We start from the raw sequence: 17,744 nt of genomic DNA on the forward strand, positions 1-17,744 counted from the left end.
GGCTATTTCTAGGCTATTTACACAAGAGCAGTCCACTTGGATTAGAAATTCACTTCAAGGATAGTTGGTCTTCGATAATATGGAGTAATGCAGGGAGGAGTGTACCCACAGTATAGGTTATGTTAGCCTTCTTGAGCTGAACAATACTTAAGTTATGCTCTTATCATGGGCGCGGAGTTCACTTTCGCATTGATATATATAATTGTTATGTAAATGGCTCATGCGCGATTAGGATCAGAGATTTCGAAGTATGAAATATTAGCCAATACTTTTTATAGTCTCAAGTCGAAAACGTTTATCAAAGTAACTAGACTGTCTCGTTACTCCATTGTCGTTACTCTAAGGTTATATAGCTGCTACATCCACCAAAATGTGTTTATGAAGTAATTGGTTTCTACAGAGTCTTTCAAATATCTTTGAAAGACTCTGCTTCTATAAGCATTAACAATAAACAATGGCAAGGCTCATCCTTTTATTCTCCAGGTCCTGTGTTCCCCGTGTTCTACGTTCCTTATATATAAGATAAAATACCAAATCATGTTGTTGTTTCTTTACTGAATATATCTGCTAAAGAAAATTACATGATGTTGGGCCTTGGTTAATAATGACCATTAACAAACTACACCATGAAGATTTAGCATATTTATCCAGGCACATATTGTTTAGACTCCTGAGGAAAAATCATGGGATTCCTCCCTTCAGAATATCACTGAATGATGAGTGGTGTGACTACAAGATGGAATGTTTTATTTCAACTAAATCGATTATAAAAGTAAGCATTTTTAAAGTTGTTTTTTGTTTTTTGAATTCGACAAAGCTTAGAGGACAAACTCAGTTGGCGAATTCTCTCGGCGAGATTTCTCCCTTCCTCCGTGGTGAACATGTTAGAGATGAACGAACCAACCTTGCCTAACGCCTGGTTCCTTGACCATATGTAATTCGCTCTCTGGGGGTAATCCTCTCCACACTTTAGCTGACTACTGTAATAACATAGCGGGCTTCAAGAAAAACTTGGGATCATTGATGGATAATTCTGCACTTCAGAGCCAAGATGATGGGTTACAAAAGCCGTATCAGTTATGCTAATCGGATAGGAACATGTATGGACCGGATATAGCTGTAGACTGTTTTGCAGCCAGCAATTCTCTATAGACAAGTTATGATAGTTTCACTGATGATAATGACAGACAGACTAGTTTTGACGATATCCATGGCTGGAGGCCGAAACATACTCCGCGGACGTGGTAATTCTAAATTTCCGCACAAAGGAGGACAAGCTAGTTATGACAGTCTCCTACGACAGACTCCCTGCATTATGAGGAAAGACTAGTAATGACAGACTCCCTGCTCATGAGAACAAACTACACATGACAGCCTCTCTGGCTGATGTTATGCAACTCTCTCTGGCGGATAAGAACAGGCTAGTTACTAGTATGACACTCTCTGGTTGAAGACTAGCCATGACAGTCCCCCTTGGTGATAAGAATACTAGTTACGACAGTCACCTGGCTAACGTCCCTCTCCCAGGTGATATATAGCCTAATAAAAGGTTCTGGCTACGGCTAAATGATCTTAATTAGGAATGCTATTCATATTATTAAAAGTTCGTTTTTCATACTGGTCGCAAGCAAATAATACCAGTAGTCCTTTTTAAATCGTTTCTTATTCGTTTAAAAAAATACCCCAACAGTTTTGAATCTATGAGGTTGGAGTCTAAACGCATTGAGCAGAGCCAGATCCGACAGTCTGTCCTCATAAGCCATGACGACTGCGTCATAAACTAGTCTGTCCAAAACAGCCAGGGATACTGTCATAACTAGTCAGTCTTTATCAGCCATGGAGACTGCCAAGTTGTGGGTTGATAGTTTTATGCCTACGGTATAGGAGAAAAGTCAAACATCAATTTATTGGCAATGCGTATATTATCAAAAGAGGAAAGGAGACGTATACATGGGGAGGATGAGAACGACATGTGAGATGACTCAACCAGCGCTAACCGTTGACTACAATCATGTGGGGAGGCAGATTGATGTATAGAGGTAGTAAAAGCGAAGGCTGGAATGAAATAGCTTCATTGTAAGGATTTTTACCAACAGTTTAAAGGTAGGCTTACAATAATATTCATATTGAGATGAGGTACATGGAAATGGAACTAACTTTAAATATCACTTTGAATCAACGTGTTTGCGATATCATGAAATCCGGATATTTTCATGTGATATTACAAAATCAGACTTTTCTTGAAATGGATATTTAGATGAGATGTTTGTATTAACGCCAAACCAAACTGTAAGACTAAACCGACTCATACTTGTACGAACCGTATACATGTGGCGTAGGTGTTCACAAACTTTTGAGGATAGTATTGAAATCTTAAGTGTTCATTTACTTTTGACCGAGGTGAATACACGTACACCCATTACGTATGCCAAAAAACAACACGGACCAAACGCCTTCGTGCATGCATAAACCGTCAAGTTGCCAAAACACCCCTTACTATAGGTTCAATGAACTTGTACATGTAGTACGAGCATACATCACCTCAAAAGACTATATACATTCAAAAATTCATAAAAACTATGAATTCTTGATACATTGTACCTCGGTGTGACTTATTATGCGATACAGACGTTTCACATGCTGTTTCTTTGACATCATTGACATAACACATCAATCATTCACCCATCCTGAATAAATCAGGGGTTGATGTCCGCTTCAAACGAACATTAACCCCTGATACACCCTATTAAGCATGACAGGTATTTGTCGACATTCTTCATTGTAACCCACGTTCATAAAGTTAATACAAGTCGTCTATTTCAAAGAGTTTAATCACAAAACGTATTCATCTTCACATAAAACCGGTGTGCAAGGGATAGCAGTCCTAGGGCTGATAGTCCGTGTGACAATAGCCCGCATTGCTAAATGTTTTGGTTAGGGTTAGCGGTACAATAGATCATGCTGCTTAATTGATCAAATACAATGCTACCGGACTATGACTCCAGGGGGACTATATCCGCTGTCACACCGGTCTGGCGATTCTACAAAAACTATCACTTTTCAAAAAAATTGCACGAAGGCATACCGCTGTACTCTTAAAAGAGTGTCGAAGTTCAGTGTATTGTACGCGCCGGTCACCGATCCGAAGGTTGACCGCGCTCACCGTTGCTTAACTTCCACTCTGGGGCCAACGCGCCAACCACTGGGCCATAAAGGAATTCCCTCATGGCCGGCGGGTTAAGCCGTGCCATATACCTGGGGGTACTATACATTCAGTATGGGAATGCTTTGGCTATGAATGCTCTGTTTCTGAATATATCCATCCATTGGGTATCATGTGGTTTACCAGCAGAATTGTGTCTCCATGATTATTTCATCTCAATCCGCTGGATGAAAAAGGAGGATAGTGTATATACGTACTATTCAAACAACTTGCCGCATGAAAGCGGACTTACGAATCTCACTCAGCAACCATGTCCAAGGGCCGTATAAACCAACAGGTAAGTGTGAGTGTGTACTTGACTTTGTAAAGTTCGGGTTCAGGGGTTTTCAAGATAAAAATGATATTGATAATAATGATAATAATAATAATAATGATAATAATAACAGGCCTAATATGTACATGAATGAATAAAAAAAGTAAATGAAGAGAAAACAATTGTTGTGGATACACGAAGAGTCGAACCCGTGACCACCAGATTAAAAGTCCAGCATTCTCACCATTGAACCACAGAGGTTTTTTATGTTGGGGTGGGGATTTTCTTCGGCTATGGTGATAGAAACATAGCGAATTTCTATTTCACACACGCTGCAGATCACCATGATGTTGAATTCGTTGAGTATTTTTGATGGAGGCCCTTTTCCAGCAATAAAGTATACAACGTAGTTGCGTTGCCTTGGCTGGTTCCCACATTTTTTTTGTGAGAATCGACGTTTTAATTACATTGTGCCAGCTTGTATATGGTTAGGAATCTGCAAGCACTTCTGCCAAGCAATTTGAAGGGAAAATCATCAATATAATATTGTTGGGCAGTTATTGATTGACAGGGAGGACCGAGGATGGGACACTTTTTCTGTCCTGTCCTGTAGTAGATTGGCTGGGAGATTAAATGCTGTATATGAGTATGAGTATAAATGCTGATCACTAATAACGATTTCCGCAAGTGTTGTGAGGTGGTTTTGGACAGGTCTTGGAAATTCTACAGTTACATTCAGTTTTGGTGAGATCTTCGTTTGGAGGTGTCATCCTGTACATTTGCATGCAATAGCATCTGCATAGTCATGATGTAACCATATGGGGGAAAAAATCGCTCCGCTTTTTGGTAAAAACGAATCGTTTGTTTCTGAGTAGGCTATAATATCCATGCATTGGGAAAACGAATCGCCCTGATTCTGAATATATAGCCTATGCTACATGTAGTGCTGCCATCTCCACTGGCAGTTCTTGTAGAATCGTCTGTTATTATCTAAAGTTACGAAGGCTGTCTACGGGAAATAAAACTGTATTTCCACCGACTTGACTTATCGGTCACAGGAATGACATCTTGTCTGATCCCGGGGACAACAGAACCATTCCAATGTGTTTATCGAAACTGGTGTAAACGTTTGAAATATCCGAGGATGAAAAAATACCAACGCGCACTGTTTGAAATGATTTTTAAATCAAATCATCATGACAGGTACATGTACTTTGCTTCTGATTCTACCTGTTGCTACGGATGAAGTAGACACTGTCTGCTTAATTAATAGCCATTCGTCTGGGTGTGGCAAAAAGCAAGAGATTTTCGCGGCAGAATATTTTCGCGAACATGACCTACTCGCGAAAATAACCTGCACGTGCATTTTTTTTTCTACAGTAAATGTTTATCACACTTGTCGGCTTTACAATGTTTTTCTCCTATTCGAGAATGCAACTGTTGAATGTCAATTTGGAGTCTGCATGCTTGTAATATCATGCCGATCGCCGCAAGCAAACGGTCTTTCTATAGGATGAATCCGTATATCTAGGAGGTTGCATGGCTCCTGGATATATATCACAATTGAATTTTTGATTCTGATCAGAGCCGTATATGGTGATCCACATGTAAGAATTCGGCTTTGTTAATTTATAAGAGTCTTCGGGCAAATAACTCTTTTGTTGTGGTCGACTGGTCAAATTTTAATCATGGTCTTTCTCCTGTATGAATATGTTCGTAGATTTTATTTATGATAACTATATACTGTGATTTGATGTTTCTCACAGGCAATTGGCCTTATAGTCCTATTGGAGATTTTATCACACTGACCGTACAGGTCGCGTACGTTTTGGTCGATTACAAGAAGTTGTGTGTGTGGACTTTGCAGCCACCACCATTTCAACAGAGTCTTTCATTTATTGAAAGACTCTGAGATCAACTTCACCAAGTGTGAATCACTTGTCCATGATCATATTACAGTACCGGTAGTGAAATTCTGCATACACAGATCTTGGAATCTGAGAAAGAATCCGAGAAAGCCCCACAGGTGTTTCAAACTTGAAATCCTGGTCAACTTCAAAGAATCTTTCAACATTTCATGGTCAGTTTTACAGATACTGCGCATATCGCTCCCCCAAATTCGTGCCACAAATAAGAACTTGAATCTTTAAGCAATTTATTGGAGCTCTTTCATAACGAAGTGAACGCCAATTTCAAGGATGGGAGTCTGTTCTTTGTTTTCCAGAGAACTGCCTCCCGGGTTTTAAAGGGGCATTCACTTCATTTTAAAGGAGTTCTAATTGCTTATGGTCAGCCCTTAAAGACCCCCTGGCCTCACCTCGGATCCTCCCGTTTTTGGTGCATATACATTACCACGCCATCAATGGTGCATATACATTACCACGCCATCAATAGCAAAATGAGTAAATAAACAAGGAATAATGAACAAGGCAAGTACATTTTTTATAGCAAAATAGCCATTTTTTAATCACCAAAATGTACATAAATATTATCAATGATATTTATTGTCATGTGCAATGTATGTACATGCACTATTCGTTGGGTCAAGTTTAAAATTTACATGTATAGTAAGACAGAGAATCTGCTAACTTGGCCTGTTAGTAAATTGTAGCACCAGCTATATACAATCACTGAATGTAATCAATTTAATCAAAATTGCACATTTAACTTTAGTCCATTTTAAATGGCACACAGCAGGTTTTCTGAGTTTTCACAGATTCCACACTTGGCCAGAATACATTTTTGTGTATATGACAAAGAAAGAGCATTTTGAAGTAAAAAGTTGATAAATTTTCCCCCGCATTTTAGTTTTTTTTCGTATGCAGTTCAACTCCTCACAAAATGGACTATGGGAATCATACTCATAACCGTGGCAATATGATGAAAATAGAGCATTGGGAAGAATCATGTATTTGACATACGTAATAATAATTATATGTAACAGCTCCGCTTAATTGAGGTCACATTTACAAGGTTTTCTAGAAAATCTTAATCAGTATAAAATCATTTATTTCAATTATTACAATTAACTGTGATACACCATGAAGTATTTCAATCCACATATTCTCATCTGATAATGCAAAACAAAGCAAAATGCACTTCAAAGATCTTGTCATTGAATTAACGAATGGAATGCAATATTTCTACAAACAATTATCACTGATTTGAATAAATGTCTTTTATAACAACATTACAAAACAATATGACACAATTATAACATTGGGTAGAATCACATACTTGACATTACACATAACACCAATGCCTCCAACTTATGCAACACCAAAAACACTTTACTTCAGAAGTAGTGTGGTTTTGGTAACACCAATCCCTCCAATATATGTAACACCAGTGCCTCATGTAGGTCACATTCACAAGGTTTCTAGGAAGTATTAATTAGAATAAAATCATTTATTCTATCATTATAATTAACATTTATAGGCCATGAAGGGCCATCTACTTCTTATTGCTACTTATTTTATCACTCGATAACCCAAAAAAAAGCAACGAATTTAAAAGATCTTGAAACTAAAAAAAAGGAATGCAATTTTTCTACAAACGAGTGTCACTGATTTGAATAATATAATACATACCTATACTCTGATCATGCAGAAAGAAATTATAGTTTCGATTACATTGCCAGCAATAAAGTGATGAATAAGTTATAAATGCACTAGTATCAAGTGTGGTTCATTTCACAAGAATTTGAATCTAGGCCTACTTACAAAATTCCACTCATTAGCCATTTTCATTGAACTGATCTACCAAACCCACCAAGTACACAAACACCTGAACAAAAATCACATAATTTGAACCTTTTGAACCCTGCAGGCTGCAACAGCCACCTAAAATGTATACCGGTATCAGTCCAACAAACACTCTTGCGGTCTTTTTTAGAATTAAAAAAATACCCCCAGGAGCTTAGGGTTCAAAGGGTTAATCCACCGTTTCCCAAACTCAGATTTATTCAAATTCACAACATTCAAAAACTAACAATCATAATACATGTATACGCTATAAACAGTGACTATTGTCTTCTATATCAAAAATGCTTTATTAAAACAACTTTAAATAAAATAACAATTTGAGTCCAAATAATTATTCCTGCACCAAATTATTTTTACAACTACAGTTACATTAAGATTACAAAGACACCATTAGCTGCCAGTTTTCGATGTGGACATTTCGACAAGTTTGTGTCACAGACATGTACACCTTCTTCAACAGTCGCCTACATGCTTTAACAATAAAGTCAAAATACATCTACATGTATAACAATAGCTTACATTTATATTTGATTATCAAGTGGTTTTGTCATGATAAGATAATCTCAGTTGTTACCTAATAAAGAATCAGAAAATCTACAATGTATGTACAACTTGCACTGAGTACATAATAATGGACTTCTCTTTCATTTAATATTATGGTCAGCGGTCTGTTTCATTTTAAGATTTTCAGCACAAGCGGTACATCAAACTGTTTTTTACGGTTATTCCATTGCAATGAGATAACCAATCCTGATGGCCTAGTGGGTCCACCTTGTGAGCGGAAGGGCGAATTATCATGGCCTACTGGTAACCTGGTTCTGATGCGACTGGTTGGTTAGCCGCCAGCTTGTTATTTGAAATGCCAGTTATATCAATTTATGCCGTTGTGCAGTTATTATGCAAACGAATTTGCTGAAACTTGGTAGTTTTTTACTACACATTTGGAAACTTTCAAATTCAATTACAAATTTCCAATTTTTCACCAACAGCGTAGACCTTTAACCTCTTGAATCCTGGCGACAGACCAGTCGGTCATTTTGAAATAACAACAGGTCGGTCTCAGTGATTTTTTTATTCCCTTGAGCTCGGACGCTAGTTTATTGCTTGTTTTAGCGTGTTTGATATACAGTAGGGTCAGGTAGAGCATGCCTGGGTAGATGGTACCTTGGTACCGGACTTTGGAGGTTGTATGCGGGCGCTATGACATCGTGCAAGTCAGACCCAATTTGGCAACCACGCGACCACCCTGGGATCCTGGGATTTTTCAAGTTTTGGGATTCAAGAGGTTAAGGGAGAATATAGACATAAAACGTTTTCAATAAAAGTCCCAGCTAACCCCGACCATCATTGTCAAGGACTCTGGGCACCATGCCAGAGCACCACTAGAACAACCCCTTCTGTTTCCTCTTTATTCTCAAACCAGTGCCCGTAAATCTCAATTATGCCCTGCGGACACACTGACTTGAAAAAACAAGTCTGTGTGAGAGTACCACATCAAGTTTTGATCATACACAAACATATCAAAATCAAATACCCAGAAGATTGTTTGAAATATTGTGAGCACTTAGTTAATGATAATCGGTCAATACGTGGGAGATAATAAAGGGCATGGACAACCAATAGTCCACACCTTTCATAAGTTGCATAACCCACCCCTGAGGCTTATGATAACTGGGAGGCTGAGAACAGCGTCTTATCAAGGATCTTTATACGGATAAAACTCTGTAGAAAGAGGACGAATTTTGTGTACGTTTCTATCCGTATATGTAAGGATCTGTGATAAGTCCCTGATCTATCTAGGCCTATAAAAGTGGCTATCACCAACTTACTGACCGACGATAGTTTGACTAAGTTACTGACATATCACATGCAAGATGCACCAAATCATTAGAATAACAGTCACAACCTTTATTAATAGCATACCCATCTTTCATCAGTCATAATGTGTATATTGCAACGGCTCCATCTTTTCGGCAAGATACTTGTGGACTTGCGGCCAGATTTCATTGGAATATTTTCCGTGGAATTCTTCCAGTTTTCCTTTTTGTCTGAAAATAATACAATGCAATACTGTAAATCACCAAATTTTTGCAGGCGTTTCATTTTTGCCTATTTTGCAAATAACCTAGATTTGCAAGAACATTTTTTGATTCGAAAACCGAGAAAAAATTCTTAATCGGCGAAAATAAAAATCGTGAAAATTTTGCAGTTAGGCAGCAAGTAATTCAGGCACAAGTTGATGACTTTGCCAGGGTTACAGGAAAATTCGTCCCCGGATAATTCGTCCCCGGAATTTTCCGGGGACGAATTTTCCTAGAGCCCTTTGCCACAGGTAATAAGTTATGGCCTTAGCGATTTTATAACAACATTTTTTAGAAATTGTAACACCGTAGTTGCCAGGGGTAAGCAACTGATACCTAATTTCTTCCCTTTTTCTTATTCACCACTCTAACTCGGGACAGGGGTGAATTAAGGAGGTGATATCAAACTTGAGGTATTGTTGTGACAAAGACGATTTAGAATTATATTCAACTGTGAGCTCTACATGTATATTGTTGTGATATTATGGGTCTGTGATATTGACTTTATTAGTCATGGTCTGACTTTGAAACCACTCTGCAAAGTGATCTTGGTCTACAACATGTCACAGCAGATTCTGAAGACAGGGTATCAAGAGCTACATCAGTACACTTATTCAGGCATGCCCTGCTAGCTGCAAGTGAATAGTGCTGCTTGAGTGCTTTAAAATAGTTATCACAAACACACTGAAGTAAACTTATATTGAGACAGTCTTGGTGAGTAAAATAGTTATCACAAACACACTGAAGTAAACTTATATTGAGACAGTCTTGGTGAGTGAATGAGTTAAAGGAGCAGACGGGTTATATCCCTTTTGGATAGTGAAAAAACACATCATTCGTTATTTTCTACAACCATTGTTCTTTTCTACAAGGACACAGCCTGCCGAAATATTTTGGCGCTGCCCTTGTACACCCGATGTCTGACTTTATGTCACCCTCATAGCACGTTGCTTTCAACATTGCCAGTACCATAATACTATCGAGGTAATCGAAAGCATCATGATGATGTCATCCATGACGTCACCGAGCTCCGGGCAGCCCATTCACAATGTATCGATCTGCATATACATGTATGCCAAAAACGCGTCAAAGATGATTGCTGCACGGAGGGCCGATCACATTCGAAAATCCTATCAAGGAAACCTGATATTTCCGCTGGTTTTTTAATTTTTCTATTTTCTGTAGAAATTTGAGATGGAAGCTCATACTGTATTGTAGACGGTGACTAGACAGCCAACAGCTTGGTAAAAATGCCATGATTCACTCCGACTCCTATGATGCTTTATTAAGGTGTTGTGAAACTGAACAAGCATGACAAGTGGACTAAGCAAGCAGAACAGTGCAAAAGCCGGTGAGAAAAATAAATTTGGGTTAATTTTAGCCAGTTTTAAAGGTATGGTACATACATTTTTACTGCCAAACAGTGTATTTTAGTACTATATGCATAGATGTGTGGCATAACCTGAATGAATTTGGTCAAACCAGTTGAAGCAGGTCGAGGTTATCCTTTGCCTCATTCCATTCCAGAACCTGAGTGCAGCACGTTTCAGATTAGATAAATTTGTGGTACCTGGTACATGGAGCATAGAAGAGAAGTGCAGGCGAATTGCTTGTTAGTTTGTTAAATGCATCTACAAGTACTTTATAAGTAAAACTAGAAATAAACATTTGACAAAACAAAGCTCACCATTTACTTCTTTCATCATCTGGGGAACTCACTCGTGAACAAAGAAACCAAACACAAAATTATCAAACAGACAGAAATAAAAACGTCCGACAACCGAAAAAGACTAAAAATAAAATGAAATAAAAACTTCACCCAACGCACTTCTTTTTCCTACGACTAAGTACGAGTGCAAATACAAGATGCTAACTTTGCTTTTCAATCAATAATGAAACGGCCAGGGGCCATTGTGCTCACCGTATAGATATTTGGTGCTTTGGAATTCATCCAGACTAGTTGGTACCCGTCCTACGGACGGGTTGTACTGGTACGGGCATTGTCAATTGAGTATTTCTTTGAACACCCACTGCCACTACCCCGAGACGTCAAGTTAGCCCAAGGTCTGCTGATTGTCGCACTCCCCGAGACTTCTCACCGAACACACATCCAAATGACCGAAGACAGATATAGATGCGCGATCCACGGCTGACTCGGAAATGAACACGGGGTGGTTTACCATGTCAAATGGAGTTGTCACAAAATCACCAATATCTGAGCAAAAAACACTTAAAAACTCGAGAAGATCCCCAAATATTCTTGGTTTCGGTGGTGCAGCCGCAAGATGGCAATGACGGTAACTCACAGTGGAAAAATCACGTCATTCGACCAAAGGAGTAAGCTGAAATCGGTACCTCAGTTGTCCATGGCCAACTCCGAATTTTATTATAGATTAAGAAACATTGTACATGTATAGTATATAGGTCAAACCAAAGTCGGTATGACATGTGATGTATCGTTGCTTGGAGTAAGTACCATAAGAATATCATCAAAAACAAGTCACTAATTAACGAGATATTGCACTTTTTACCTATTTTAGTTTTGGCCTCCTGGTGGCCGAGTTGAGTACCAGATCAGATCGAAATTCCGTGTCCGAGGTTACATGACGTAGGGAGTCATGTGTAAAAAATTTCAAGTTCAAAGCTTTAGTGGTTAAGAAACGTGCCATAGTTACAATCAAACGACCAATTTACACCATTTGACCTCTGTGACCTTGAAAAGCAGGTCAGATCAAAAACTCATATGATATGTGATGTATCCTTGCTAGGAGAACCTACCATAAAAATGTTATTGAAAACGAATCACTAAAAATAAGCAAGATATTGCACTTCTTACTTTTTCCATTATGGCCCCCTGGTGGCGGAATAAAGAATCAGATCGGGCCAAAATTCGGCATCAGAGGTTATCTGATGTAGGGGGTTATATGCACCAAGTTTCAAGTTCATAGCTTTACTGGTTAAGAAACGTGCCATAGTTTACACTCTAACGGCCAATTTACGCCATATGACCTCTGTGACCTTGAAAAGTAGGTTAAATTGAAAACCCGTACGGTATGTGATGTATTCTTCCTAAGAGTACCTACCATAAAAATCTTATCGAAAACAAGTTACTTATAAGCGAGATATCACACTTTTTAGATTTCCACTTTTGGCCCCCTGGTGGCAAAGTTAAGAATCAGATCAAACTGAAATTCAGCACCAGAGGCTATGTGATATAGGGGGTTATATGTACCAAGTTTCAAGTTCATAGCTTTAGTGGTTAAGAAACGTGCCATAGTTTACACTCTAATGGCCAATTTACGCCATATGACCTCTGTGACCTTGAAAAGTAGGTCAAATTAAAAACCCGTACGATATAAGATGTATATTTGCTATGAGTACCTACAACAAAAGTTTCATCGAAAACAAGTCACTAATAAGCGAGATATCACACTTTTTAGATATCGACATTTGGCCCCCTGGTGGCCAAACAGAGAATCAGATCGGACCGCAAATCAGTGTCAGAGGTCAGCTGACCTAGGGCATTCTGTGTACAAAGTTTCAAGTTCATAGCCCTAGCAGTTAAGAAACGTGCCACTGTTAGGATACGACGACGACGACGACGACGACGACGACGGACACAGCGCTATCATATAGACTCCCCTTACGGTGAGCCAAAAAATGCAAAAGCCACAAAACGTAACCTATCCATTTTGATCTATCATCAGTGCTGTGACAGTTGTCTTCAGCTTGCGTGGATTGACAAGTGATGCACCATTGACAATCAATCACAATGAACCCATCTCGACACTGTATAAAAAGACACTAATATTACTTTCAGGGCAGGACCAACATTTGGAATGAGTTTTAGCAGACATTATTTCAGTTCCATTTTTCAACTGCAGATGGCAACCGAGTCGTTTAAATAGCAGGTCTGATAACTTGGCCTCCTGACGTTATCAGTGGTTTTAAATATACTCCGCCTCTCGATATTTTTTTATACGAATATGAGTATAGCAATAACCTGATCTCAGGATGACAACCTGGTAGAGAGGATTTATGTCCGCGTGGATCTACATGGTTCAGTCGTGAAAACGTCAAACTCCTTCAAACAAATTTGGTGTACAAAGGGAGTTTGGATGAACATAATCAAGTTGTATTAAAGGTCCACATCATAGGGTTATCAATGATAACAGCTCATTCCTTAGTACGGTAGCTCTTATTTGCACAGAAAAATTGGCCGAGTAGTACTTCTTGGTATTGTCACATGGGAGCCAAATTTCCGCTGCATCTAATTTCTGTTCCTAGTAATGAGACATGTCTACCATTCCTCACCTGTAATAATCTAATAGCGGTGATGTCAGTTCACTGTAATGATTGAGGCGTGCTCGGACAGTCTCCTCCTTGTCATCTTCCCGCTGCACCAGTTCTTCCCCTGTGAGATCATCTCGGCCCTGAAAAACCACCCGATAACATTGACTTAATATCATGGCAAATAATAAGCCTTTTCAGATTTAATGTCCCTTTTCAAGTAAAACTTGGTCTATATTTTTGGCCTACATGTATTGCTATCTCTGTAACAGATTGACATATATCTTTGTGTCTGATTTTTATCTCCAAATCAGTCAGATCTTTGTCAAACTGACCTGCAGAATACTAACTTAGATATTGTATTAACTAGGTTGATTGATAACATTATGTCATTATCGGTATAAGGCGAGTTGATATAATTTTTTCATATCGTCAGTGATTGCTCAATACCCTACTGGTGTGAATGATACAAATGAAGGTCACAGTTTCATACCTCTTAATTCAAATGTTGGTCCTGACCTTTGTGGAACCTCCATTAGTGAACACCTCTCTATCAAGGACACACTCTCTCTATTAATGACTAGTTTTGGTCCCAAATTGGTTGTTTCTATCATTCAATTTTACCTCTCTAATGAAGACACCTCTTCGAACAGAATTTGTCTGTCCCAGGGGTGTCCTTATTAAAGAGGTTCAACACGTACATCATAGCAGTCCTACATCATGTATATTTTAGAGTAAGAGGGCATGGACTATTATAGTTGGCTTACTCTATGGTGGTCATTATCATGATTGTACTCTGCATATTGTTTTGTATTGTATACCTACTTACATACACCTGTGCACCACCATACGCAACAAGGGGATTTTTAAAGTAGGTGAACTGATAGTTTTCAGGGCTTCTCCTCCAATCAGCCTGCTGCTGAAGGTCTCTGATGCACAAATGTATTGATAACACTACGAAAGCCGTGCAACAACATAGGCCTAGTTTTTGGTAAAGATTGTTACCAAAATTTTGGGCTAATATCTAAGGAAGATTTTGATGCTGAAATAGACTTACTTATTTGCAATGTGTTTATTTTGTCAGGTTCTTAAAATGTGATTGCGAAGTCATAACCAGGAGACACCTGGTGGTTCTCTGGTGTACTGTGGTTTAGCTTCAGAAAGCCCTGAGTTCTAGAAGTTTTAGACATGGTAGATCCAGATAATTGGGACATAATTAGTAACAATAGTTGTCCAAATTCACTGTTGATAAATGAGTATATTTAAGAATTAGAATACTTACTAGCACCTTCGGTGGATTAAATTCTGTGTGGTATATTCGGCCACTGGCAGGATGCACCCATCTACCCATAATTCTCTGAATTATTATGCTGAAGGGAATGTCCAGGTTGATGACGACATCAACATCTGACACTCGAGCCAGGGCCTCTCCTTGCGGTATCGTTCGAGGGAAACCTATAGAATTTCAAAAGGATAAAGCGATCTCAGACAAAAGACTTTAAGCAGGAGCCAGGTACCAGAAAAGTTACTCGAAGTTGTCAAAAGGAGTTTCTCCTATCTCACAGAATATCGATTCATGCTTGTATGAGGAATAATTAGCGCTGAATGGAACAAACATAGAAAAGCCCCTGATGGTGTATAATAACTTGCAGACGATCAGCTTGACCCCAGAGCTCCTGCATATTTACTCCCCCTTGCAAGGGGGACAGGAGCTTGGCTTGGTGACGCATGCGCTGTCCGGCGAATTTAAAAAGTGAAAACTTCAACAGTAATGTTGTTTAAAATTCTGGCAACAAACATGATAGTCTAACACCAATTAAAATGGACAAATTCACCAATTTTAAAGGTTTAATAGATTACAAGGTTTATACTACACAAACCAATGGAAAAAGTCACCTCTCACCATCAAGAAGCCAACTCTGACCCTTCAAAGTGTTGAGTTCCTCCTCAACCAGTTTGACCATCACATGATCAGGCAGCAAATTCCCATCATCAATGAACGTCTTGGCAAGGACACCAGCGGCTGGCAAAAAAAGATATTGAAATCATCAGCCCGGTGAGTATGACAGCAACATGACCTGGCAGTGACAATTTTGACGTGTGGTCCAATATCCTGGCATCCTGGTCAAGATGTGGATAACAATTAACATACAATAAGATGGCCAGGGGCCATGTGCTCACCTGTGGTCATGGGGACATTGATAGGATATGTTTACTGCATGGTTACAAAGAATTTGACCTCAGAGGCTCAGTGACCTTGGAAATTAGGTCAAGGTAAAAACTTTCAATTACTATGTTGATCTGAAAATAAGTGACATACATTCAAAGATCACACAGTGATGAGTGAATGTTTCTTGAGATATGACTAACATAGGATAATTTTATTAGGACCTTGACCTATTTGCACGGGAAAAGTAGGTTATGTTGACCTAAATCTTTTTCAACATATGCCTAGTATTTGGTGTCATCATGCCAAAAGAATTTAAAGAGGTTGAATAGCGCCTCCAGAAGCAAGCAACAGCGCCACCCGTAGCAGAAATAAGAACTGCTTAGTGACGTCATGGTTTCCATATACGGCATCTCATTTGCATATTTTTACAACCTTATTTACTACGAGTTATAAATATGCCAGTAGCACGTGGATCATGCCGGGCGGCGCTGTCAGGTGTTTCCACTGTCTATGGGTTACATAATCGGCTACAAAGAGGCCAGTGTTCTAGTAAATGAAGTTAGCAATGATAGTGAAAGAATGTTAGTGTATGTTACGCAGTCAATAGCGATAGTAGTGAGTTGGAGAGAGGAGAAAATGGAAAATGGAGAGAATAGTAGTATGGATTTCGAGTCCCAAGAAGAAACTTTGCAAAGTTTTCATCAAACTGATAATCATATTCCTTCCTTCCTTCTCTGTCTCCAACAATTAAAAGTTGCTGCAGTCAACCTGATGCGTTTATCCGCGAGCGAATCGACGAGACGAAGCATTTTTCAAGCATCCGAATGGTACCTTACAGATCCGCAAGGGGCGCGTTACCGAAAATGTTGCAAAAATCAATAACGTGATCGTAAATATTGTCATATTTTTCAAAATGAGAGTATGTAAATGATACGCAGACGGTAAACCAATGAAAGGCCAGTATCTATTGAACCTTACAAGTGATTTGGGGGCCTTGAAACTCCTTATATTTATCAATGAAACCTTATTCCCGCCTAAGGTTTTGACCGGGCCGTCCAAAACTCCCCATTTTTTGGCGGGCCATTCCCTTTTAAGAGAATAGGACAAAAATGTCAAAATATGTTCCACTATTGTTGGAATTTCAGAGTTTGACCTCTGTGTCCTAAGGAAATTAGGTCAAGGTCACAATGCTTCCAGCACAATGTTTGGCTGTTCAGATTACATTTGAAGATCACACCGCGAAGGTTTCTTCATATGTGACCCCTACTATGGATTTTATGACTTTTGCCCTATTTGAAAAGTAGGTCACACTGACCTTAATCTTATGTTGAGATGTCCAATGAGTGTCCAAATATCAAATTTGAAGGTGTCAACTACTTCGGTGAATTTTAGGGTTTGACGTCTCTGACCGTGAAAAGTAGGTCTAATTAAAATATAATAAAAACCTTATTTGGTACAAACCAAATGCTGGTGTACCAGTCTTGTCAATGTCTAAAATGACCCCCTGGAAAAAATGTCTATCACTATATATTTCATGGTGACAAAGATATATGGTAAGGGTTCAATTGGAGACGCATATAACCTGTATAAAAGTGTAATACCAACTCAGATGATAAGCATAGGGAATTGCTTTTCAATACGAAAAGGAAGTCAGTTCAGCTTTAAATTATAACATCAATATGCTCCAGAAAAGAAGACAGTTCAGCTTTAAATATACTCACGAGATCCAGCCCGAATCTGGTGCCGAAGTAGGTCACCAGTTGACAGGTGTTTTAGATCAAAATCCTTGATGATCCGATTCGAAATGGTCCCTTTTCCAGAACCAGGAGGTCCCATTATTATTGCACGCAAAAGATTTTTGAGCATTTTGGCTCAGAATTTGGAATAAATCGGCAAACTCTAGACCATGTAAAATTTCAGATCGGCCAAAAACCTAAACTGGGTCAAGAAAGGTTACATTTAC

The 17,744-nt window shown here is 38.9% G+C and overlaps 1 protein-coding gene across 3 annotated transcripts; it reads right to left on the bottom strand.

The window, feature by feature from the left end:
- Positions 1-5,910: 5,910 nt before the first annotated feature.
- On the bottom strand, positions 5,911-17,714 carry LOC135486378 (GTP:AMP phosphotransferase AK3, mitochondrial-like). Of its 3 annotated transcripts, XM_064769134.1 has the most exons (6): positions 17,503-17,714; positions 15,515-15,634; positions 14,894-15,066; positions 13,636-13,754; positions 11,009-11,039; positions 9,206-9,288 (listed from the first exon to the last, which is right to left on the bottom strand). In XM_064769134.1, exons 1-5 carry the CDS (start codon positions 17,645-17,647, stop codon positions 11,024-11,026), a joined length of 573 nt encoding a protein of 190 aa, XP_064625204.1. In that variant the 5' UTR covers positions 17,648-17,714; the 3' UTR covers positions 9,206-9,288; positions 11,009-11,023. The 3 variants fall into 3 exon arrangements, with proteins under 3 accessions (XP_064625202.1, XP_064625204.1, XP_064625203.1); XM_064769132.1 differs by lacking the exon at positions 11,009-11,039 and having other exon boundaries at positions 5,911-9,288; XM_064769133.1 differs by lacking the exons at positions 9,206-9,288; positions 11,009-11,039 and adding an exon at positions 11,047-13,110.
- Positions 17,715-17,744: the final 30 nt, after the last annotated feature.

The sequence above is a fragment of the Lineus longissimus genome, chromosome 4 (assembly GCF_910592395.1).
Source record: "Lineus longissimus chromosome 4, tnLinLong1.2, whole genome shotgun sequence".
NCBI classification, from domain to species: domain Eukaryota; kingdom Metazoa; phylum Nemertea; class Pilidiophora; order Heteronemertea; family Lineidae; genus Lineus; species Lineus longissimus.

What these genes read in the sequence shown, in the direction of transcription:
- LOC135486378 (XM_064769132.1), bottom strand. Translation starts at nt 17,647, where the DNA reads ATGCTCAAAAATCTTTTGCGTGCAATAATAATGGGACCTCCTGGTTCT. An exon ending in CCAGATTCGGGCTGGATCTC is followed by an intron (nt 15,635 to 17,502) that starts GTGAGTATATTT and finishes TTTTTTTGCCAG; the next exon opens with CCGCTGGTGTCCTTGCCAAG. An exon ending in TTAATCCACCGAAGGTGCTA is followed by an intron (nt 13,755 to 14,893) that starts GTAAGTATTCTA and finishes GTGGTTTTTCAG; the next exon opens with GGCCGAGATGATCTCACAGG.